We start from the raw sequence: 24,000 nt of genomic DNA on the forward strand, positions 1-24,000 counted from the left end.
AAATATGGACACTTCCTTAGTATCCGCAAGCAATCGCGAAAGTTCAAAGAAGAGTGTGGACTGAGAATGTAAGTCATTTGCTGTGTTTCAAGGCTTCTCAAAATTATTTTTTTTTGTTGTCATTTTCCAACATCTCAGCCTATGTAGCACTAACTTCAGTTATCAGTATTCTGAAGATATTTACAGTTGGATATTGCATATGGATGTGAGAAGAAAAGAAATAGTGTTCCTAGTGCATTTCTACATGTGTGAAATGAATGTCCCACACTGGGATTACTGCAGCTGAAGAAGACTTGAAGAAGAATCTGTCTATTCACATTTTTCTACCAGCCATTGATAAGTTGATTACATTTCTAACATGTTGTATTAAAAAAAATATAGGCTAGAAAATAACTCTTTGTTTGTGCTGTAAAGTGGTTAGAAGAAATTAAATCGGAATCGGCTAAAATCGGTATCGGCCGGTCAAACTCGATGAAAAATCGGAAATCGGAATCGGCCAAAAACTTGCAATCGGTGCATCTCTAGTTTGTATGTATGCTTGTTTGTTTGTTTGTTAGCAAGATAACTCAAAAAGTTATCGATGGATAAATGAAATTTTCAGGAAAGGACTGAAATGACCTAAAGAAGAAGCCATCACATTTTGGGAGTGATCCGGATCACCGTCTGGATCCAGGAGACGGTTATGTTTTCACTTGGCAGAGGTCTGCGCTCTCAGAATGCTTTTCTAGTTATCACCTTCATTACCTGACTCCATGTCCCAAACACTATAACATTGCAGCTCTATTGCTGTAAGGGAGGTTAACCTGGTGGCCCACTCTCTCCCACTTCAGCCCAGTTCCAGCAGTCTGGTGTGATCCTCCAGAGTACTGCTGCCACACTGGCCCACATTGAGCCTCTCTGCCCGTCTGCACATCACACATGCTCACACACACACACACACACGCACACACACACACATACACACACGCACACACCCACACACACACACACACACACACACACACACACACACACATGCTCACACACACACACACACACACACACACACACAAATCAGCACATCACACACTCCCGTAATCACTTCCTATCCTCTAAAAATGAAACATCCCCAATCCCTTGGGCTTTACAAGAGTCACACAAGTATCGTCAGCTTTAAAGCTCTGAAACAGACGCTAGATGTTTCAATTGAAGACATCGCGGGAACACGGGCTAAGACTGTCTTACAAGGCAAAAGATTGTGGATGCTTTCACGGTCGGAGGATTGTCTGTAGCGTGGGGTGGAGTAGTGAGTGAGGTGAGGGCATCCATAGTGCTCCACATCATGTGTGTCCGCCTGGCCCGCTGACTCTATGAGATTAACCCGGCGGATAAAACCTCGCAGGCCGCACGACACGTGCGTTTTCATCTCCCAGCGGTACGACCGTGACCTGCGTGCCTCCGCGGGGGACCTCATTATCCTCCTCTTCATCATTGTTCTTCAACACAATCATCAGCATCGATCCGAGACCCCTGAACCGCCCTCATCAACAACAGAGCACAGCTCACTGACTTAGAGCTCAGCACTACAGACTCAATCCAATGACATGGACCAGAATTCCAGGAAAAATATTTAATCAGTTTCCACAATAAGACATCATCACAGAGCTGCTTTCTATGAGAGCGCAGAGCACTGTTTGCAAACAGTCTTTCCCAGGCGCACGATGAGAAAGGATTACAGGGTATTTCTTTTATCCTACACATGCTTCCCACATATACACACTACCAGCCCCAGATCTTTACCATGAATCCATATTGTATGCACCCAATGCACATAGAGCACCTAAAGCTATGCAACCCACATGTTCTGAATACCTACATTTAAAGCTGCGGAGTGGCTAAGAACACGTCTATACATTTCAATGTAAAGCTCAATGTAAAGGTCTACTCATTGGCTTGCTCAACAATAGCTGCCTTTAACAGAGTGGTTGAGCCGGGCGATAAAGAATGATCGTGATCACTCAACAACACACACAAACACACACACACACACACACACACACACACACACGGGTGTCATGAATCACTTGATTCTTCTGATACGTGGTTAAGACAACATTCCTACAGCGTTATGCATGACCGACCGGAAAAGCATCCTCCCACCCTGAACGGCCAGACAGACTTCTCACACACACACACACACACACACACACACACACAGAATGAGGGATTAGTGGGACAGTCGCGCGCGTTCATCTCTCCTCTGAATGGAGCAACTGTCTCCCATTGGGCTTAAGACGCTACATAGAGATGGTGAGAAAGTCAACAGGGGGGATTAACCGGCTAAATCCATTCTCCTCTGTTTATGATCTAAGCGGGTGTGGTGGCAAACACACACACACACACACACAAACACACACACACACATACACACACAGACGCCTCCACCCCAACCTTATCAGAGAAAGCTGAATTTCAGAGGGGCAAGGTGGTAGGGGCGTTGGCTGTGTTATCTTGTATTGGTTGTGTTAGTCAGGAATGAATTTACAGATCACAGTCACACACAGTGCTGCTGCCGCTGAGCACACACACACACACACACACACACACACACACACTAGTGTCACTACAGGGGACTAGACACCACAAGGGCACGATGGATGGTCGCCTCACTACTTTGTGCATTTTATGTCTTTTAATTATTCTATTTTATGTATTTATTTTCTACCGTTCCTTGTCTTTGTTAATGTGCAGCACATTAAATTACCCCTGGATAAGAAATGCGCTATATCAACAAACTTGCCTCGCCTTGCCTCCCCAGGGCTGAATGTAGGTTAATGCTGTCAGCGTCACATGATGTCCCCTTAGAGACCGATGTTTGTTTTCCTGACGCCTCACCTCCAGGTGTGAGATAGCAGCGAGCTCGGGGGAAATCTGGCTCAGGCCTGGCCCTGATGTGGCCCTCATTACAGCCGTAAGCCATCCTATAGTCTCAGCTCTCATCTAGCACCACTGATCACACACAGCAGACCAGGCCCTAGACCAGCTTGTAGTCTCTGGGTAGTTGAAGGTACAGTAAACCTAATACAAACTGGGCCAATGCAATGCAGGCGTTTGGTTGGGGTGCGCACATCCACAGAAATAGTCCAGGTGCCGGACAAAAGTATAGATAATGGAATGGATTGGTCCGCACACTGGGTAGGCTCCAAAAATACACTTTATTTACTTCATAAAAAGGCAACGTTTCAATCCGCAGTGGGATCTTCTTCAGGCCTACAGTGTATTTTTGGAGCCTACCCAGTGTGCGGACCAATCCATTCCAATGCAATGCAGGCCATTTAGACACTGAGAGATCACTACATCCTGGCCTGCCACTGCCACTGAACCAGAGCACGTAGTGCAGACTCAGAGTTCTGTGTGTGGTGGGGACTGAAGAGCTGGTGATCAGAGAGCTGGACATGTGACCCACCAAAAGGTCGTGACTTTGACCCTTAGCTGGTCGTGACATTTAACCCTTAGCTGCTCCAGGGGGACGAACCAGTCCCTGTGATTGGTTAACTGAATCCGTTCTGGATGGCTCTGTGTGTCTGCCCTATATGGACATGTAGAATCTTCCACTCGATTCCGCAGATAAGACAAGTCACCCTGATACACACACACACACACACATACACACACACACACACACACACACACACACACACACAACCCGTGACATCCAGGGAATGTCTGTTGCAAGGAGAACAACATGAAGTGACTAAAAACAAACACGGCAGGTAGAATTACGGAAACTCAACTCCCCAGTATGCCCAAAGAAGTTTGAGCATTCACTGTTTTCTCTCTGGGAAAGTGTGACCAAAGAAAGCGGCAGTTGGTTAACTGTATCCGTTCTGGATTAGAGTGTTGGCTAAATGACAGACGCAGTGGAAAGGTAACTCAAGGGAAGCCTAATACCCCACACTGACACAATGACAGGTCACCAAGGTAATACACACAGAGACAATGCTATGGAATGGAGACGATCCACCCCGTCAAAACAAAATGACAACATCCTGCTCTGCCACTGAACCAAAACACGTTGACTTTCAGAGAACAATCTCTCTTCTCCTCTGAGTGTGTATGTGGACTAGTATAAACACACCACAGCCAAACACACTGAGAATGCTTACAAAGATACTGAACACACACAGACACACACGCACACACACAGCGTATACACACAAGAATAACTGGAAGCGTTACACACACCAGCCTCAGGTTCCAACTGCAGTTTGGCAGGTTCAGTTGGATTAGTGTTGAGCCTAGGCTGATGTTCTGTTGAAGTTGCATCAACTTGTGTGATGTGACAAGAAAAAACAAACAAATATGTGCACTTTATTATACCCGCACGGATTCAGACAGAGCCAGTGTGTCCCTCGGGGGGCTTTGCCTCTACACAGTATCTGTGTGGCACCATGTGCCCCAGAGTGGGGGCATGCAGCGAGGTATCTCCAGAGTGGGGGCATGCAGCGAGGTATCTCCAGTCAGGATCTACAGTGGCGGTGGCAATAAGGAAATGGTCAATCGTGCGGGGCCCTTTCTCAGAGGTAGACACAACAGCGTATCGCAGACCGTATCGTATCGGGTTGGACTCGCTGAGGCCCGCGCCACTTCTCAGGGTGCTTTGAAGTCCTCACGTGGTGTTTTGGCGCTGCGGACATAAAAGGCTGTCGCCTGGTGTTCACAGTGGGGGTGTGGAGGGGAGGTGTGTGTGTGTGGGGGGGGGGGGTATCATACTTCAAACGGAAGCAAAAGCGTCCGGGGCGAGGAGAGGCACTCCGATTGGACTCAGCTCAAGTTCTCTCAAAGTTCTGGAGTGCTGTGAGGAGAGCTGGAGGAGGGAAGGGTGCAGTGGGGCGAGGGGACGGAGAGATGATGATGATGAGGATGATGATGATGATGATGATGGCAAATCAAGATGGTGCTAACACTGGGGGTGTCCCATGCAGACAGCAGCTGATTGACCAGGGCATACTCTATGGCCCTGTTCTGGACTTACTCCATCAATCCACATCTGATCCAGATCCACTGATCCTAGAGTGTGTGTCTGTGTGTGCGTGTCTGTGTGTGTGTGTGTGTGTGTATGTGTGTGTGTGTGTGTGTGTGTGTGTGTGTGTGTGTGTGTGTGTGTGCTCTCACTGCCCCGAGTAGTAGGCTATAGGTCAAATTCAGAGATCAAATTCAGAGTACAGTTCCAGTTAGGCATGAAAGCATGGAAGCAGCTAGCGGTTAAGAGATTGGACAGAGTGGAATTAGAGTGGATCTTTTCCCCGAGTTGTCCATGTGAAATCATACGATTATTAACTTGGTCGGGTCCAACTTGATAAATTTCTGTGTCAATCTACAGTACATGCCACACGTGTAATGCACACATGTCACGCTTGCCTGAGAGATGCTAGCGTAGATTAGTCACAAGTTTGATCTGCCGCTCAATTAGTGGCCCATGTCATATTCTGCCTGTGATTTTTGAGCCAAACTTGACCTCTTTACAAAACGTTGTTTTCTGATGTGTGTGTACAGTAAATTAATCTGCGGCAAGAGGATCCAAGGTAAATCCATTATTCTATGGGCAATACCTTCGGCACGCCATGAAACCTATGGAGGGGAGCAAAGCCCTGGAGGATTAAAGGAGAAACACTTATGGATTCATCTGCCTTCGCTCTAAGCTGCTGTCCAAACACTGAAACCCAGAGCGCAAACATAATCCCCCGTGGAGCCAGTTCAATGTGCCCAAGAGAGACAATATGGAGTGGCACTGAACAGGGGAGACGATATAGAGCAATACTGAATAGGTTAGACAATATGGGGCAATATGGAGCACTACTAACAGGGGAGACAATATGGACAGCGGGGAGAATATGGAGTGATATGGAACAGGGAGGTCAATAACCTGTGAGCAATATGTAGTAATATTGAACAGGGGAGACGATATGGAGTAATATTGAACAGGGGAGACGATATGGAGTAGTATTGAAAAGGGGAAACAATATGGAGTGGCACACACGCTCAGTTGAAGCACTCATTTGAAGTACTGGTACTCTGACCCACCACTCACACCAAGCACTCATCACAAGAACTGCATGAGGCTTTGATTGAGCTGTGAGTATGTGCAGCGAGGGTTGGTATGTAATTGTGTGTGTGTATGAGTGTGCGTGTGTGTCTGTGTGTGTGCGCGCTCTCTCCCATCCACTTCAAGTGAATTATGACACCATCGTGTGTGACTCAACGTGTTTCATCCACTCCACGCACCTGACCCCAAAAGCCTGTTGCCATAGCAGCAGCAGCATCAGACAGCTCCGCTGGAGGAATGCTCTAATTCCGGCGCTGGGGTGGTAACCGCTAGCTCTGCGCGGCTAACGCGCGGCGACGTGGGGGCCGAGCTGATCTCATCAGGAGAAAGGAAGTGGTGTGTGTCGAGAGGACAGATTTAATCTCCGTGACGCTCGTAATCAAATTGATGTGGGATTCTGGGTTTGGAAACCAGGGCGTGAAATGGGGGAAGAAAACGGGATTTAGGGCTCATCAGAGGGACGCCACGTGCGCCGCGTAGCCTACACACCTCGCCATCCTGCGCTCAGTGTGTGTGTGTGTGTGTGTGTGTGTGTGTGTGTGTGTGTGTGTGTGTGTGTGTGAGTGAGTGAGTGAGTGAGTGAGTGAGTGAGTGAGTGAGTGAGTGAGTGAGTGAGTGAGTGAGTGAGTGTGTGAGTGAGTGAGTGAGTGAGTGAGTGAGTGAGTGAGTGAGTGAGTGTGTGTGTGTGTGTGTGTGTGTGTGTGTGAGTGTGTGAGTGAGTGAGTGAGTGAGTGAGTGAGTGAGTGAGTGAGTGAGTGTGTGTGTGAGTGAGTGAGTGAGTGAGTGAGTGAGTGAGTGAGTGAGTGAGTCATCAGAGGGACGCCACGTGTGCCGCATACACACCTCGCCATCCTGCGCTCAGTGTGTGTGTGTGTGTGTGTGTGTGTGTGTGTGTGTGTGTGTGTGAGTGAGTGAGTGAGTGAGTGAGTGAGTGAGTGAGTGAGTGAGTGAGTGAGTGAGTCATCAGAGGGACGCCACGTGTGCCGCATACACACCTCGCCATCCTGCGCTCAGCTCAGTCAAGGACGCCCACGGACGCCGGATTACCCGCATCTCGTTATTCCTCCCGGCGAGATACAATTACGCTTTAATCCACTCATTAACCAAATGCAAACACGCAGGCATTATCCCCAGTGTATGGCAAACATATGAACTGGATGACCGACAAGAGAATCGTATCTAAACTGACAACCCCACGCAGCCCCCCACCCAACCCCACACACACACACACACACACACACACCCACACACACACACACCATCTCCCCATGCATACCCCGCACGCTCTCCGGCTGGGGGCTCTGATTGAGACGGAGCATCCATTGGAAACACATGGCCCTGGCTGCAGGTCACACCCCTGCTGGCTTCCCCGTGGGGTGGAGGGAGAGAGTGAGGCCAGGGGGAGAGTGGCGCTGGCCTCCTGCGAGCCAGGCAACGGAACAGAGAACACGCAACGCAGAACACAGAACGCAACGGAACAGAGAACACAGAATTCAGAACACGGAACGCAATGGAACAGAGGTGAAGAGAGAGAGAGCGTGTCATGACAGGGAGTCTCTGTGGGTCTGCCCTGACATGTAGAATCTTCCACTCTATTCCGCAGATAAGACAAGTCACCCTAATACACACACACACACACACACACACACGTGTCTCACACAACCTGTGACATCCAGGGAATGTCTCCATGGTGCTGCAAGGGAGAACAAAATGAAGTGGCTAAAAAAAACGCACACCAGGTAGAATTACGGAAACTCAACTCCCCAGTATTCATCCCCAGATGTTTGAGTATTCACCATTCACTGTTTTCCCTCTAGTAAAGTGACCACAATTAATAGGGCCAGGAAAAAGCTGTCAAAATGAACCAAGAGCACTGTGATTCTAAGGCCAAAAACATGGCCAGCAAACAAAAGGCAAAAGAACTCAATCCTCATGGAGGCCTTTGGCTGCATATCCCCTAACACACAACACCAGTGCCAAAACAACCATCTGGGGATAATCTTTACACAACACCCCAGTGCAACTCGATCTCGTCCTCTCCTTCCACCGTAAACCTGTCCGGAGCGAGGAAGTGTGTGGGGAACAGCAGAGCGATTAGCTCAGGGCTTATGTGACGCGGGCTCCGGTTACACTACACGCTGATCTGTGGAGGTAATAACTAGTACGAGGGACAAGTCTGATTTTACTGTCGCGGAAGAGGAGGGGAGGGGTGGTGGGAAAGTACTGTGTGGTGTGTGTGTGTGTGTGTGTGTGTGTGTGTGTGTGTGTGTGTGTGTGTGTGTTGTGTGTGTGTGTGTGTGTGTGTGTGTGTGTGTGTTTGTGTGTGTGTGAGAGAGCGAGAGCAAAACCAGACTACAACGAGGACAACTTTGATTTTACTGTCACAAAAGATGAGAGGAGGGGTGGTGGGAAATTAAAGTGTATGTGTGTGTGTATGTGTGTGTGTGTGTGTGTGTGTGTGTGTGTGTGTGTGTGTGTGTGTGTGTGTGTGCCTGAGAGTGTGGATGCAACTGAGAGTGAGAGCAAATCCAGATAGTTAAGTTCCTTTATTTGTCCTGAAGGAAATGTGTCTTCTGCATTAAACCCATCCCACGGTAGTGTGTACACACACACACACACACACACACACACACACACACACACACACACACACACACACACACACACACACACACACACACACAGCAGAGCCCTTGATCCAGTGCCCGGGGAGCCGTTGGGAGTTAGCTGCCTTGCTCAAGGGCACCTCATCATGGGTACGGGAGAGTGCTGTTCAGTCACTACCCCCACCCACAACTCTACTAGTCCACCAGGGCTGAAGGAGCAACCCTTTGGTCACAAGTCCAATTCCCTAACCAGTGCGGTAGGCCAAGGATGCCCTGTAGATATTAAAGTGGATATTGCACTCAGTGAGCATATGGGCTTGCGCACTGCTTCATATCTATACATTAAGACACTGTGTTACTGCAGTGCTCAGTGAGCATATGGGCTTGCGCACTGCTTCATATCTTTACATTAAGACACTGTGTTACTGCAGTGCTCAGTGAACATATGGGCTTGCGCACTGCTTCATATCTATACATTAAGACACTGTGTTACTGCAGTGCTCAGTGAACATATGGGCTTGCGCACTGCTTCATATCTTTACATTAAGACACTGTGTTACTGCAGTGCTCAGTGAACATATGGGCTTGCGCACTGCTTCATATCTATACATTAAGACACTGTGTTACTGCAGTGCTCAGTGAGCATATGGGCTTGCGCACTGCTTCATATCTATACATTAAGACACTGTGTTACTGCAGTGCTCAGTGAGCATATGGGCTTGCGCACTGCTTCCTATCTTTACATTAAGATACTGTGTTACTGCAATGCTCAGTGAACATATGGGCTTGTGCACTGCTTCATATCTATACATTAAGACACTGTGTTACTGCAGTGCTTAGTGAGCATATGGGCTTGTGCACTGCTTCATATCTATACATTAAGACACGGTGTTACTGCAGTGCTCAGTGAGCATATGGGCTTGCGCACTGCTTCATATCTCTGACGTTAAGCTCCCATGTGCAGCATGTCTCTCCCCTGTAAGTCCCCGTTCCTCCCTCCAGCATGAGGCCCTCGGGGGGGGCTGGAATGGTGCATGCAGAGCTGGGGTTCCTTCAGGCTGTTCAGGCTGTTAGCAGCGCTGCCACTTTTCACAGAATCTCCACCTCCTCCACCTCCTCCATATCTCCACCCTCTGGCTGGTCTCAGGGAAAGATACCTCTGCTCGGATCTCAGACACCTCACAATTAGCCTGAGATGTGTGTGTGTGTGTGTGTGTGTGTGTGTGTGTGTGTGTGTGTGTGTGTGTGAGAGTGTGAGTGTCTGTGTGTGTGTGTGTGTGTGTGTGTGTGTGTGTGCGTGTGCGTGTGCTCGGGGTTATGAGACGCATTCAGGTTCCACTTGACAATGACCCTTGAGAGACTCCCTCAGTGAGAGCCATTGAGTCTGTCTGTCGTCGAGGAGGTGACACCATCAATCTCATCCCACCTGACCAGTGTGTGTGTGTGCTAGTGTGTGTGTGTGTGTGTGTGTGTGTGTGTGTGCTAGTGTGTGTGTGTGTGTGTGTGTGTGTGTGTGTGTGTGCTAGTGTGTGTGTGTGTGTGTGTGTGTGTGTGCTAGTGTGTGTGTGTGTGTGTGTGTGCTAGTGTGTGTGTGTGTGTGTGTGTGTGCTAGTGTGTGTGTGTGTGTGTGTGTGTGTGTGTGTGTGTGTGTGTGCTAGTGTGTGACGCCATCCATCCCATCCCACCTGACCAGGCGGGCCGGCAGAACGTCTTCTCTGACACATCCGAGGAACCGAAACAAAAGCGAGAGCCACCGCCGGCCCATGCAGTGATGAAACCCATCACCTAGTGTGTGTATATGTGTGTGTGTGTGTGTGTGTGTGTGTGTGTGTGTGTTCTCCCTGGGGTGTCTCACAAGTACAGGCCTGCAGGATGAGACAGGATAATGAACCCCGCCCTGGGTAACGCCGCCGGTTGAGAACTGCATTCTGGGTAACACACCAGCGGTGAGAACTGCACTCTGGGTAACACTACGGGTGTGAACTGGGGAGTGTGTGGAAGCACACTGATCCTGTCTTTATGTCGGAGGGATGAAGGACGACGTGTTACAACACAGTCAGCATCCCATTGTAGACTGAAATATCCTCATAAAAACCAAACAGAAGGCAGGTTTCCATGAGAAGCAGGTCTCCATTAAATCCACAATAACAAAACAGTGCCAAGGACACGAGTACATAACCGCACAGACGAAATGACAGACACACCTCAACACTCACACACACACACACACAGCCACCCTAATGACAAGGCATCGCGTCCTCCAACACTTCCACACAAACAAATCAAAACAAAAACAGCAGCAGCTAGCCCCACACATCCACATGCACCACCCACCAAAGCCAACGCATCCGCACAAACAAATCAAAACAGCAGCAGCGGCTAGCACCACCCCACCTTGTCCAGCAACAGCAAAGCCACTAAACAACATGTCCACTAAATAACTAAACAGCAGTCCAACATGACCATACAATTGACCACAGCTGCTCCTCCTTGGCTTGGCTTCGGAGCAGGGGGGCTATTAGACTTAAACTTTCATTCTTGTGCAGGCTACTCGAGTTTCACTTTCAATTAGTCATGAGAAACCACAGCTATGGCACGTCCAGAAAACATGCAGTGTTTTGCTCTCTGACTCAGAGCCTGACAAGAACCGCCACTCTGGTGCAACAGTGAGTGAGGAGACTGTAAACACCGACGACCTAAACCTATTGTGAGTGCTATCTAATCTATGTGCAGTAACTTTATACGCTCCTGTGGTAGTCCCTGGACAGGCGATATACGCTCATATCGAGTTCACATTTCCGCTCCTTGACTCCGTGCCATCATTATTACTGACTGGACCGGCTCCCAGACCGGTGCTGAAGCCAAAGCGGATCCGGGCAGGACTCGGCCCTCGTCCGGCTGAACGTCTCCTCCCCCCCCGGCCTGCGTGACAGACAGAGCTCTGGAGTTCATTCTCGGGGAAGAGGAAGCCTGGAAGTAAATCACCCGCTCTCAGCACTTCCTGTGCCCAGTGAGGCTCCCGGCGCCAGGAGGCGGAGTGGACCGGACCCGACCGCTGCCAGAGGGGCGGAGTGGACCGGACCGCTGCCAGGAGTGTCCTCTAGTCGGTCCACTCTCCTCTACTCTGATCACGCACTTACTGATGGGAAAATCAGCTCTGCTTAGAGGGGGGGGGGGGGTCAGGGGGCGGGGGGGGGGGGGGGGGGAGACAGACACAGAGAGAGGAGGGAGAAGAGAGAGAGAGAGAGAGAGAGAGGGAAAGATAGAAAAGAGAGAAATAAAGAGAGGGGGTATAGAGAAAAGAGAGAAATAAAGAGAGGGAGAAAGAGAGAAAGAAAAGACAGAGAGAGAGAGAGAGAGAGAGAGAGAGATAGAGAAAGAGAGAGAAAAGAGAGAGAGGGGAAAAGAGAGGGTTTCTCCCTGGCCAGTCCAGGTCCAGCTCCAACAAACCATAACAAACCATAATCCTCCGAGGACAGTGTAGGCGAACATAATATGTGGAAAACATATTACACAGAGACAAAGGGAGGAACATGAATGGGAAAAAGTGAAGGAACGAGCGAGTGAGGAAGGACAACGCAGAACAGAAGAGGTGAAAGAGCCACACGCTTTGGTCCCGCTCCAGCTCCAGCTCTGTGAGATTACAGCCAAATCCACTCATGAGAATAACTGCCATAGGGGGGGAAGAGCAGCTACTGTTACAAACACACAATCTGGACTAGTGCGCTAGCCTGTAGCTTATATACTATATGTCAAGAACAATACAGACTCTTAGCAGAGTTTATCTCAAGATAATGGAACGTGACAGGCTAAATCACATGGCCAAGTTCTGAAACCTTCTCTTAATATTTCCAACCCTGTAATTTAAATTGGGAATGAACGTTATATATGGAAGGAATGTAGGAGGCCTATGTAATACTTTTTAAAAAATATAATCACTGGTTTTGAAGTATGTTGTCATTTCCAGGTGGTCATCATATCAAATAAAAGACCATAATATATTAAATATAATGTACTGAATCAGAAGTATCAGTCTTGCCAGTATACAGTTAATGTGTGTGTGTGTGTGTGTGTGGCCTGGTCATATCACATAGCAACCAGAGCTCCACCAGCTCATCATCATGAGGAGCCAGAATGCTGAGCGGCGGTAGAGAGAGCGGGTAGTCTAGTCTTCCTGGGAGTGTGTGTTTTTTAATCCAATGAGTGAGCTGCGTTGTGATGGGGTGAGCTGTGCGGCGCTGCGTGGCGTTGTGTGGCATGGCGTGGCACGACGTGACGCTGGAGAGGGGCACACACTACACTACACTACTGTAGGTGTTCCCAAATCCAGGAGCGAGTCCCGCCGTGCGGCACCGGGCATGAATAAAACATCTGAGGCGCCAGCGCTAACAGCGCTAACAGCGCTAACTGGGCCAAGCCCTAGTACCAGCTAAGCAGGGCTGCAGAGTCTCGGAGTGACAGAGAGAACGGTACGGTATATGACGCAGCTCAGGAGCTGCCATCAACATGCCAGTGCACGTCTGTGTGTGAGACGCAGACTGTCACTACTGCCTGGCTACTGCCTGCTTCTCACCACACCTCCACGACTTCCGCAAACCTGGAAATAATCCAACCGGTGGCTTTTGGTTTGAAATTGACAAAAGGTGGAGTTGTGCAAATGACCCTGGTGTGACCCTAGCCACTGGATGTGGAGGTGGTGTTGATGCGAGGGAGAGTGATCAGTGATGATGACACTCAAATGTGCAGGAGAGGTCTTGTGTTCGTATGAGAGAGAGATCTGCTGGGAGTTAAAGTGATCAGTGGTGACAATAACACACAGGATTCTCCACACAGCATCACAACGACTTGAACACACTCACACAAAGGGACGCTGCTGAAGGACACTGGAGCCAGGGGTGTGAGAGTGTGTGTGTGTGTGTGTGTGTGTGTGTGTGTGTGTGTGTGTGTGTGTGTGTGTGTAACAATAAGCACACACTGTTGTGTGCGTGTGTGTGTGTGTGTGTGTGTGTGTGTGTGTGTGTGTGTGTGTGTGTATGTGTGTGTAATTGTGTATGCTTGAGTGAGAGAGCATGAATGTGCATGTGTGTGTGTGTATGCGTGATTGTGACTGTGTGCATGTTTGAGTGTAAATGCACAAGTGTGTGTGTATGTGTGTTGGTATGTATGTGTGTGTGTGTGTGTGTGTGTGTGTGTGTGCATGTTTGTCCTTCCCTCTCCTCTGAAACAGTAAGTGCAGCACACTGGCACAGCCTCCGATGCCAGTCCCTAGGGGCCAGACGGCGCTATCCCCTCTGCTGCCCGCGCTGCCAAGCCCTCTCGGGGCATCTGCCAGGCCAGGGAGTGCCCGCTGCAGTTGGACATATCACATCAACACATGGCAGTGCCGCACAAAGGGCACGGTGCTACCAACAGTCAAAGGAACTGGCCAAAAGACCAAGGAACAGCCAGATCACATGGGGACACCATAAAACTGTTACACAAATGTAAGTCTAACTGTGTGCACTATATCACTGGATTGAAGTATCAATAGATAACGCCATCTGTGTGAAATGAAATGTGTCAGTGCACTTTCTGTGGTAGAGAGTCAACCCCACAGCCGCAGGCTAGACTACAGAGGGAGTAGAAAAGACATGTACCGCATACAGGGTGGGACCTGCGGTAAGTCACTCAAGGTCGATTCAGCTAAATGAGTACACCTCCAGCAAATGCAAAAATCAGTTTCTGAATCAGAATCAGATTCAGAATCAGCTGTATTGACCAGGTTTGCGTAAACAAACAAGGAATTGGACTCCGGTTAATCTTTCCTGACTCTCTGTGGATGGCCAGCCAGATCTAATATAGTGAGTGGACCACACACTGCACTGCTATGGGTTAATGAAGTCAGGGTCGTGGCCTCTCTCCACAGCATAAAGCTCTGTGCTCATCACATGCACGAGGACTCTATAAGTAGTGAGTGCTCCTAGTCGTCCATTTTAAACACGACTGATGCACAGCTGGGACAGCTGAGCCTGAGTGGACATTGACCAGATCAGGGCCAGATCCGAGCCAGATCCGAGCCAGATCAGGGCCAAATCAGAGCCAGCTTTCCACTGTTGTCTGGGATGTGGGACGTGTGAATACATATGTGACCCTGTAAAGCGGAACCAGTCGTTTCGGTAAAATTTAGTAAATTAAGTTATTGTGCTCACGTGAACGGACATGATCTAAGCTTTCCAACGATATGTATATCGAGGGTATTACACAAACTATCGCTAAGATAACCGCATCCAAAGTTGACATGGTTCTCCTGTCACGATATGCCAGAAGAGGAGAAATCACCTGTTTAAGCGGCGCGTGCACAACGGGAATGACAGCAAATGTGTTGAATCTTCGCCGGGTTTAACAGTCAAAACGTAGGTTTTTCAGTGAAATGCGTTAGCGATATGAAACTGTAGACTGTATACAGCCGAATTAGGCGAAAACGTGAAATTCAACATTTTAACCCGGAAGTTTGTTATTGTTGATTTTCTCAAAATAACGATGTGCGCAAAACGACTGATTTCGCTTTGAATGGTCACATATCTAAAGTAGAAAAGCACTCCGAGAGCTCAGACCTCCGCCAAGCGAAAACATAACCGCCTCCTGGATCCAGATGGTGATACGGATCACTCCCAAAATGTAATAATTTCTTCCTTGGGTCATTTCAGACCTTTCCTGAAATGACCCAAGACAAACAGACAAACAAACCCTGATGAAAACATAACCTCCTTGGCAGAGGTAATAAACAAATAAATGCAAACCAAACACAATGGTAAACTCTGACCTACTTAATGTATTAATTCCAATAGGACAGGGTGAGAGAGAGAGAGCTAATAGAGACCTCCACTACACCATTAATGGGGCTGCCTGTTGCAGTCTGGAGGGGTTGGGGGAAATCAGAGCAATTGCCCCTCAAGGGTCCCATATAACATGCTGCTGAGTGGATGACATACTGGCTAAGGGCCATTCCACCTCCCCGAGGAGCTATGCTGCCGGCTGGTCAGGGATAGAGAGTGAGCGTTGGCCTTAACCCATAGTGCCCTGCCCTTAGAAATGACAGAGAGCTAGTTAGGACTTGCGCCAGCACATACAGCACAATTATTTGAATTTCCCCTTGGGGATCAATAAAGTATCTATCTATCTATATATCTATCTATCTATCTACAGGGGCCTGTATGATTTCTGACGCCATTGGGTTGTGTGTTGGTTGGTGTGAGATGCGTTCATGATAAAGGTGTATCCCAGAGCACTCCCTATAGTGCGCATTAAGACAGTTTCCCAGACAGACAGTTTCCCAGGTTAACACACCCACTGGTTTTTATGATCACATGGAAGTAGGGCCGTGCAATTACATGATCATAGCGCAAACACGAGTTGAGATGTCACATGACATGACGACACATCTATAACGTACAGAATCTACACTCTTAAAACGAATGTGTTGTCCCTTTCTGGACACAGAGATGTGTTAAAAAACAAAACAAGCTGTGTTGTTGTTTTCAACACATTCGTTTTAAGAGTGTATGCTTGCAGCCTAAATGGCATGTTCACAACTGTGCGTTGATGATAAAAGAAAAAGGTGTGTGTCGGGCGTTGCCAAGCGTCATAAATCCTAAATCCTAAAATTCACACTGTGAACTCCATTGGGAAATCTTAATGTATTCAAAATCACCTTACACTGACGCATGACTTCAGAGCGTAATCCCTGCCATGGCGCGCAGACAGGGAGGATGTCGGGAGAGGGATCAAGGCATAATTGAAACCACATTCTGGGGTGACAGGGTGTGCTCCCTCTTGCGCAAATTCACACTGACCGTGATATCACGTTTAACACGGTCAAACTATCCACGTCTACCACAGATACGTGGGCGCCAAACCATGCGCTTCGCAAGGCTCCCTGCAGCCAGATAGGATCCACATGTTGGCATCCTCCCCGGTATCATGGACCGTCAGAGAAACGCCCCCTACCCGATGTGGGCAGCATGTGGGCCTGGTAGGGTCTACAGATGTGCGGTTCTGATTTCACAATTCTACTGCCGTCCGTCGCACCAATCCATCTTATTCGCGTTGTTCTGATTCCATGTTTGATCATTTTTCTAACCACATGAGGGAATGTCACGGTTGCTCGCTTTCGCCAAGTATGGGCTTAACAGGCTTAACAATCACCACAAATCCAAAATAGCTTACACAGATTCGACGTTACCGTTCAAAATAACCGAATCATCGATAGCCTGAAAATGATTATTTTTCCAGTTTTACTGTTGATGATACACATCTATGCCGCCTCCCTGTCGTCTACCAACGACATCCACAAGGACGCTCGAGCGCTCCACCGGCGTCATTCAACTGGTTTCTCCTTGTAAAGGACGCATAGCCAACAGAAAGATGCTACTTAATAAAAGAAAGGCCATTAACTTTAAACAATCAACAAAAGTCATTCAGCTTCCCTTTCGATTAGGCTACCCTGCTCTTAAAAACGTGCCATCAACGCGTTAAAAGTAAAATTGGTTGTGGTTTGTGTCACAGCTCCCCTATTAGTTGTTACCCACTTGTGCGTAAAACATTTCATAAAAATAACTTCACTCATCTATAACGGCTGAAATAGGGACGAGACGTTTGAGAAACAGAGTTTTTGACAAAATCAGGCAGAATGTTCAAATACAGGCTACATTTTTCTGCATCTGTATTGCTTCACCTACCTGAACCTCGGCGAATCTTTAATACATTCTTCAAAATCCACCGTCATGTTTGATGATTATTCTGTCTGTAGATTTGAGATAGCTTATTTCATGTCCTGCAGCTAGAATCAGAAGCTGTGTGAGAAATGAGTGGCTGTATCCCTCCAGCAGCGCTGTAGTGGCACGGCTCCTCACCCAGTAAAACAGTGACACTGTGACACAGTATTGAGATCCAGCGCGTTTCAGTTTACTACAGCCGACACTGGCCTCCGGTAAGGGACCGTCAACAAGCTCGGTCTAAAATGAATAAGGAAAGGAGGGAGACAATCATGGAATTTCCAATAGAGAGAAGTTCTTAGTATCACTATTATTCTTAATCTTTAAAATGCTGTCATATTGTTGTTATTGATTGATTTATCTAGTGTTATTTGCATATAGAGTAAAGTACACCAACCATTTAGACCTACCACAATTATAATGTGTAATAAATACATTTGAACTCGAATGTGTCATAAAAATGCAGCTTGGAAGAAATAATCTGGAATCCATTTATAGTAGTAGCCTACAATGTTAATGATGGGTTAAAATGGGCTATGTTACGAGGGCATTACCTGGGTATTTGAAGTGTGTGTGTGTGTGTGTGTGTGTGTGTGTGTGTGTGTGTGTGTGTGTGTTATTGCATTATTATTATATCATTATATGTTTACAGGGCTACCTTGGAAAAGATATTTCGATCTCAATGACTCACCCGGTTACAATAAAGATAAATAGACTAAATAAAAAATAAAAAAATACTGGCTTCATCATAATAACATGATTGGAGATTGTGATTTATAACAATTACACCCACAATTTGATTGCTGAAAGAGTAATATATGATTTAGAGAATGCTTAAGTTACATGTAGGCCTATACTTCTAATCTTTGACCAGCAAAGGAATTTTGAGACTCTCCCTTCTCAATCTGAAAAAAGAGGCGGAGTAATCCTTTCAGTGAAACGTCATCAGAAGCGCGGAACATGTGTGACAAGGAGAAGACTTGTGGTTCTTTAGCTGTTGTGAGCTGTATATTGCAAATGTCTTCTCTCTCGGGCATCCTTCACACATCAAGCTGTAGCCGTTGAGAAGCACCGTTTTTTGAACACATGTTCTGAGTGTAAACAATCCCTGTTGTTTCAATCCTATCAAGATTGCGAGCGAGAGCTTCCGTCGACTGCAACAAGCTTAGACTGCTACAAGACTCCTTCCCTTGTACTGAGGTTTTTATATTCCGTCAGCATAGTATATAAACTATAGATTGAGGCGAGTCATACACCTTTAGTTTTACTGCAGAAGACTACCGTAACTTCTCACCTTTGTGGACGTAACAGTGTAGCGCAATGGCACCATGCGGGTACTGACGACCTCTATGCTGCAATAACCTCAGAGGGTTGACAGATCTGCCTGCAGGCAAACTAGACAGGATGCTTCAAAGCGCCACCCGCTATCTGATCTTCTTTCAGTATATTGGGACAAAGTACAGGTAGTTTGCATGCTTGCTGTAGGCTTTAACTATAATTTCATAACTTTTAATTAAACATCAATTATGATTGATTAAAAAAAACAACTTTCCTTTCCAACTTACAGTGGCGTAATGAAAGTTCCACCTCACCAAGCTCATCTGGGTGTTCAGAATTATTTGGAGGTCAGTGTCTGTAGCCTACATTACATTAACTTAATAAACTGTCTGTCTATCTGCATAGTGTCTCCATCGTAAAACATCGTATGTGTTATGGAGTAAGGCTAAGTAGTACGGCTCCAAATTAACTTTCTGTTTTCAATCTGCAGAAGTATTTGTGTACCAGCTCGGTCTAAGGGTGATGGTCTGGCACTAGCCCTGCTTGACTGTGCTGGAAATGACACACTGTTTGGCCTATTTTTGTGGTCATGCCCAGCTATGCAGGCCCTGGACTTGAGGAAGCAGACAGTTGCTCTGATGTGGCCTCGAAAGGGCTCAGTGTGCTGGGAGTCAGAGGTTCATTTTGAAGTCGGCATAATTTGGGGGAAGTTTTGCTTGTCGTTGTGGGATAAATGTCAGAAAATGTATGACCACTTTAAAGTAATGGAACAATCCAACTCTGTGACATGAACACAGTGACTCAGTAGCCTGAAGAAATGCTGAAATGCTATTAGCTGTGTGTGTGTGTGTGTGTGTGTGTGTGTGCCAGCCAGTCTTTTCATTCTGCCATCATGCTCCAACATGCATTGAGCTTGGGGAACAGGCATGGCTCTGCAACAGCCATGAGGGCTCATTGTCTCCACTTAATTTGCATCTGTTGATGCATGAGGTCTCCGTGACAACACAGAGGCCGGATTGAAGTGGTTTATCTCCGCAGCCTGATTCTGCTGCGCTCGTCTGTGTGGGTGGATGCGCAGAGCCAGAGGTGGATTGGATTATATGATCTCCATCTGTTACCTTCCTCCATGATGTCAGCCGTCACTGGCGCAGGCGTGGCCCAGCGCTGCCATGGTTACGGTTGATTGGCACCTGATCAGGACCGGGCCTGTTCTTGAGTGCGTTAGCTGTCACATCCGTGATGGCGTCCTCTCCCAGAATCACACAAACAGGTCTTTGCACGGACACCTCTCTTTTTTCTCTCTCTCTCTTTCTTTCTCTCTTTCTCTCTCTCTCTCTCTCTTTCTCTCTCTCTCAATGCCATTTCATTCTTTTCCTTTTTTTCACACATGCTCTCTCGCTTTCTGTTTTTCTTTCTATTTCTCTTTCTCTTAAACACACACACACACACACACACAAATATGCACACAACTAGAATGCAGGGATGCAATTCCCTGATTCATGCATATCTTTGCAGCCTCACAGTACAGAGTAATGACAACTGTTTAGCCATATGTCAGTCAGGCTGTCTCGTGTATTTTGATAGCTGAATCTCTGCCTTTCCATGTGTGCGTGTGTGTGTGTGTGTGTGTGTGTGTGTGTGTGTGTGTGTGTGTGTGTGTGAGCGTGAGTTCAGGCTGACAGCTTTGAGACATGTGAGGGAATGTGTTAGCGTGAGCGTGGGAGGGAGTGTGAGGGGAGCTATGAGAGTGTGTGTGTGTGTGAGAGAGAGAGAGTATTCTCTTCTCTTCTGTTCTCGCCCTCTCATCGGAGTTGTCCTGTCCTGGTTTCACCTCTCGCTCCGCTGCTCCGTCTCAGGATGCTCAGCGCAGCATCAGAGGCCTGCTGGGCCCCAGCGTCTCCTCGCATCAGCACCAACCAGCACCCTCACACTCACACTCACATGCAGCAGAACACACACCAAAACAGGCCAAGGCTCTTCACAGCAGTCGAAGCGAGTGAGTGTGTGTGTGTGTGTGCGCGCGCGCGCTTGTGCACTGCAGAGACCTCTGTATCAGTCGAGGTCACTGGTGTTCTTACGATGGCTTTTGAAGTGTTAAAATGGCTAAATTGTTATAGTGGCTGCATGGTCTGCAGTTTTCAGATCTCTGTATCGGTCGAGGTCACTGGTGTTCCTTAGATAGCTTTGAAGTGTGAAAACAGCTGTTGTAGTGTTATACTGCCTGCATGGTCAGCTGTGTCCAGATCTCTGTGAGGATGCTCAACCAGTAGCAGGAGAAAGCAAACCACAGGACAAGGGCACCATCATTTACTGTGTTTGGGGAAAGATGGGACATGACTGCCATTAGACTGGCAATTAATCTGTAAAGGTGAGTGTGAGTGAGTGTGTGTGTGAGTGTGTGAGTGTGTGTGTGAGTGAGTGTGTGACTGAGTGACTGAGTGACTGAGTGAGTGAGTGAGTGAGTGTGTGTGTGTGTGTGTGTGTGTGTGTGTGTGTGTGTGTGCATGTAGTCTTACCCACTGTAATAGCACCATTATAAAAGCAGGGGATGTGCCACAGAAGTATTTCTCATGTGTTAAATCTGTGGAGCTGTGGTCCATTCTGCTGGACTCCAGGGAGCCTTTAACATTTTGCCCAGTAATGTATATGAGCAGGCAGCCCTGAACGCCCTGAATCAGTGATCTCTCTCTCTCTCTCTCTCTCTCTCTCTCTCTTGTTCTCTCTCACATGCTCTCTCTGTCTTGTTTTCTCTGTCTCTCTCTCTCTTTCTCTGTCTCTCTCTCTCTCTCTCTCTCTCTCTGTTTTGAGGCTTTGGACAGGCCGGGGTGTAGAGTTACCTCTGCATGTTCTGGAAATATGTGGAACAAAGACAGAAAACATCTGTTTGGGCCCCAGTCCGAGAGTAGCCAGAGCAGCACTCTTCATTTCTGTAGTGTGTGTGTGTGTGTGTGTGTGTGTGTGTGTTCGTGTGTGTGTGTGTGTGTGTGTGTGTGTGTGTTCGTGGAGGGGGGGGGGGGGGGGTGTCTCATGGATAACACTGAATATTTAAGCAAATGTTTCATTTGATTTCCTCTACTGCTCTGCCTGTCACATACTTGAATAGCTTGGGGGCTGTTCTTGTGTTTGACACACAGCCTGTATTCGGCCTGTACGTAAGTAGTTGAACTTGTTGACTTGGTTTTGTGTCAAGACACAATGTGAGGACACTAGGACGCTGTGCTGTTATGCTGGTATGCAAATAGGCATCATGAGAAGATGGAATTGGGGCAGAACTAATGTTTGTATATTTGCCAGTTTGCTTGCTTTTACAAGTTGCATGAATCAGAGCCAGCGGCTGGGAGTAACGTAAAACACTGATGTCCTGTTATTATGTGGACTGATTCTTCACGTCTCCATAGCCATTCCCTATAGACCTATACGTTACATTGTATATTATTCGGGCCAATAACACTGAAGAGAGGTTTGTTGCATGATTTGCTGTGTGTAGTGCCTTGGTAAATATCATATATTTCTTTCTATATCAATGTTATTATTACTTTCCATTTTTTGTCTTATCCATATTGTATTACATCCAGTGCCTGCATGTTATTGGTCAGCATTGCTTCCCTGTTCTTGAATGTGCTTTAAAGGGATATATTTTTGGAAATACGCTCATTTGACATGGAACTACACTCTCATCTGGCGTAATAATCACGGCAACTTGCAAACTACTGGCACTATGGCTATGGCTATGGCTATGGGGACTATTTTCAGATGCTGCGTACGATATCACTGCGCCTATGGTACGTTTGCAAGTTGCCTTGATTATTACGCCAGATGAGAGTGTAGTTCCATGTCAAATCAGCCTAGAAAAACGCCAGGTTTCATTTTCAGTTGGTCTTATTGCACTTTCTAACTTGAGAGGAGACACGTTTTAAATGGGAAAATTACCAGAAATCTTGGTCACTTTTAATCATGAAGCTAGCAGGCGAGAAGCTAATGGTCTAATCCGATTCAATGATCTATGCTAGGCTGAAGCTAAAAGTTGTATCGCCAGACTCACAGAATGGCTGGATGAACGGGAACAAGGTAAATATCGATTGTTTTGCTCGAGGGGAGGTGGAAAATGAGCGTATTTCCAAAAATGGCGGAATATCCCTTTAAAGAGTTTTGTCCTGCCTTGCGTTACATGTGATAACCTTGTGGTAGATGGTTCTGTGTTGGTTGCATTGGTAATCTTACCCAGCTCTGTAAGAGCGCTAGTCCACTGGCGTTTATCCTGAGGGCTGATAGCCTCAAGAGGTCCTGCTGTTGTTCGCCATTTCTACAGCGGTGCTCGGGGAGCAGTGAGGGGTTAGGTGCCTCGCTCAAGGGGTGCAGTGAGGGGTTAGGTGCCTTGCTCAAGGGGAGCAGTGAGGGGTTGGGTCCCTTGCTCAAGTGTGTGTGTGTGTGTGTGTGTGTGTGTGTGTGTGTGTGTGTGAGGGGTTAGGTGCCTTGCTCAAGGGCACTTCAGTCGTGGATGTGACCGTGGGAGAGCAGTGCTCAATCACTTCCCCCACCCACAACATTTTTCCTACTGGTCGGGGCTTGAACCGGCAACATCTTCGGTTACAAGCCCGGAGGCCTAATCAGTAGGCCACAGCTGCGACGTTATCAACGTTATTTTTCTTCTTATTATTGTTTCCCTCCAGGATGCGGTGCGGAGCCTGAAGCCGGTTAACGAGGCGGCTGTGTTCATCTCCAGTCGCACGGACACTGGCGTCCACGCCCTCGGTAACTCCGCCCACGTGGACATCCAGCGCAGAGAGGGGAGGAGCCCCTTTAATGAGGAGGAGCTTGTTCACGCTCTCAACCTCAACCTCAAACCACAAGACATCAGGTGAGTCCAGGCCTTCTGTGGATCAGTGGCTTCTAAGTTCGTAATTAGTGATAGCATAGCATAGTGTAGCATAGCATAGCGTGCCATAGCGTAGCATAGGGTAATGTAGCGTAGCCTAGGGTAACTCTAGGGTAATTCTGTTAAATCCAATTCACTAGACGTTAAGTAAGCAGTTCTTCACAGACCTGTTATAAATGCCACAGACCTGGTACTCATTAAGCGAATGTAGAGTGGGAGGAGTTGTGGCTCCAGCATGCAGTGACCTCAGGCAAAACAGCCATCAGATATACATACAGGGCCCGTATCTGCAGGGTCATCTGCATGATGTCATCTAAAGTCAGCTGAAAGGCAACTGATGTGCAGCCAGGCCAATGCAGCAGAAGAGAAAACACTGTACAACCTACACGCCTGTGTGTGTGT

At 47.6% G+C, this 24,000-nt stretch overlaps 2 protein-coding genes across 2 annotated transcripts in view; one reads left to right on the forward strand and one right to left on the reverse strand.

Moving 5' to 3' along the window:
- The window catches only part of acap3b (ArfGAP with coiled-coil, ankyrin repeat and PH domains 3b), a 94,752-nt gene extending 77,178 nt beyond the window's left edge, over positions 1 to 17,574 (reverse strand). The window contains exon 1 of the mRNA XM_062545402.1: positions 17,409 to 17,574. Within this exon, the coding sequence (XP_062401386.1) occupies positions 17,409 to 17,455 (47 nt within the window). The 5' untranslated portion in view covers positions 17,456 to 17,574. The remainder of the gene's footprint in view (positions 1 to 17,408) is intronic.
- Positions 17,575 to 18,412: 838 nt separating this feature from the next.
- pusl1 (pseudouridine synthase like 1) overlaps positions 18,413 to 24,000 on the forward strand; it is a 29,045-nt gene continuing 23,457 nt past the window's right edge. Inside the window, exons 1-3 of the mRNA XM_062545404.1 lie at positions 18,413 to 18,907; positions 19,012 to 19,069; positions 23,393 to 23,580. Of these exons, the coding sequence (XP_062401388.1) occupies positions 18,849 to 18,907; positions 19,012 to 19,069; positions 23,393 to 23,580 (305 nt within the window). The 5' untranslated portion in view covers positions 18,413 to 18,848. The remainder of the gene's footprint in view (positions 18,908 to 19,011; positions 19,070 to 23,392; positions 23,581 to 24,000) is intronic.

This window comes from Sardina pilchardus, chromosome 9, assembly GCF_963854185.1.
Source record: "Sardina pilchardus chromosome 9, fSarPil1.1, whole genome shotgun sequence".
Taxonomy (NCBI): Eukaryota; Metazoa; Chordata; class Actinopteri; order Clupeiformes; family Clupeidae; genus Sardina; species Sardina pilchardus.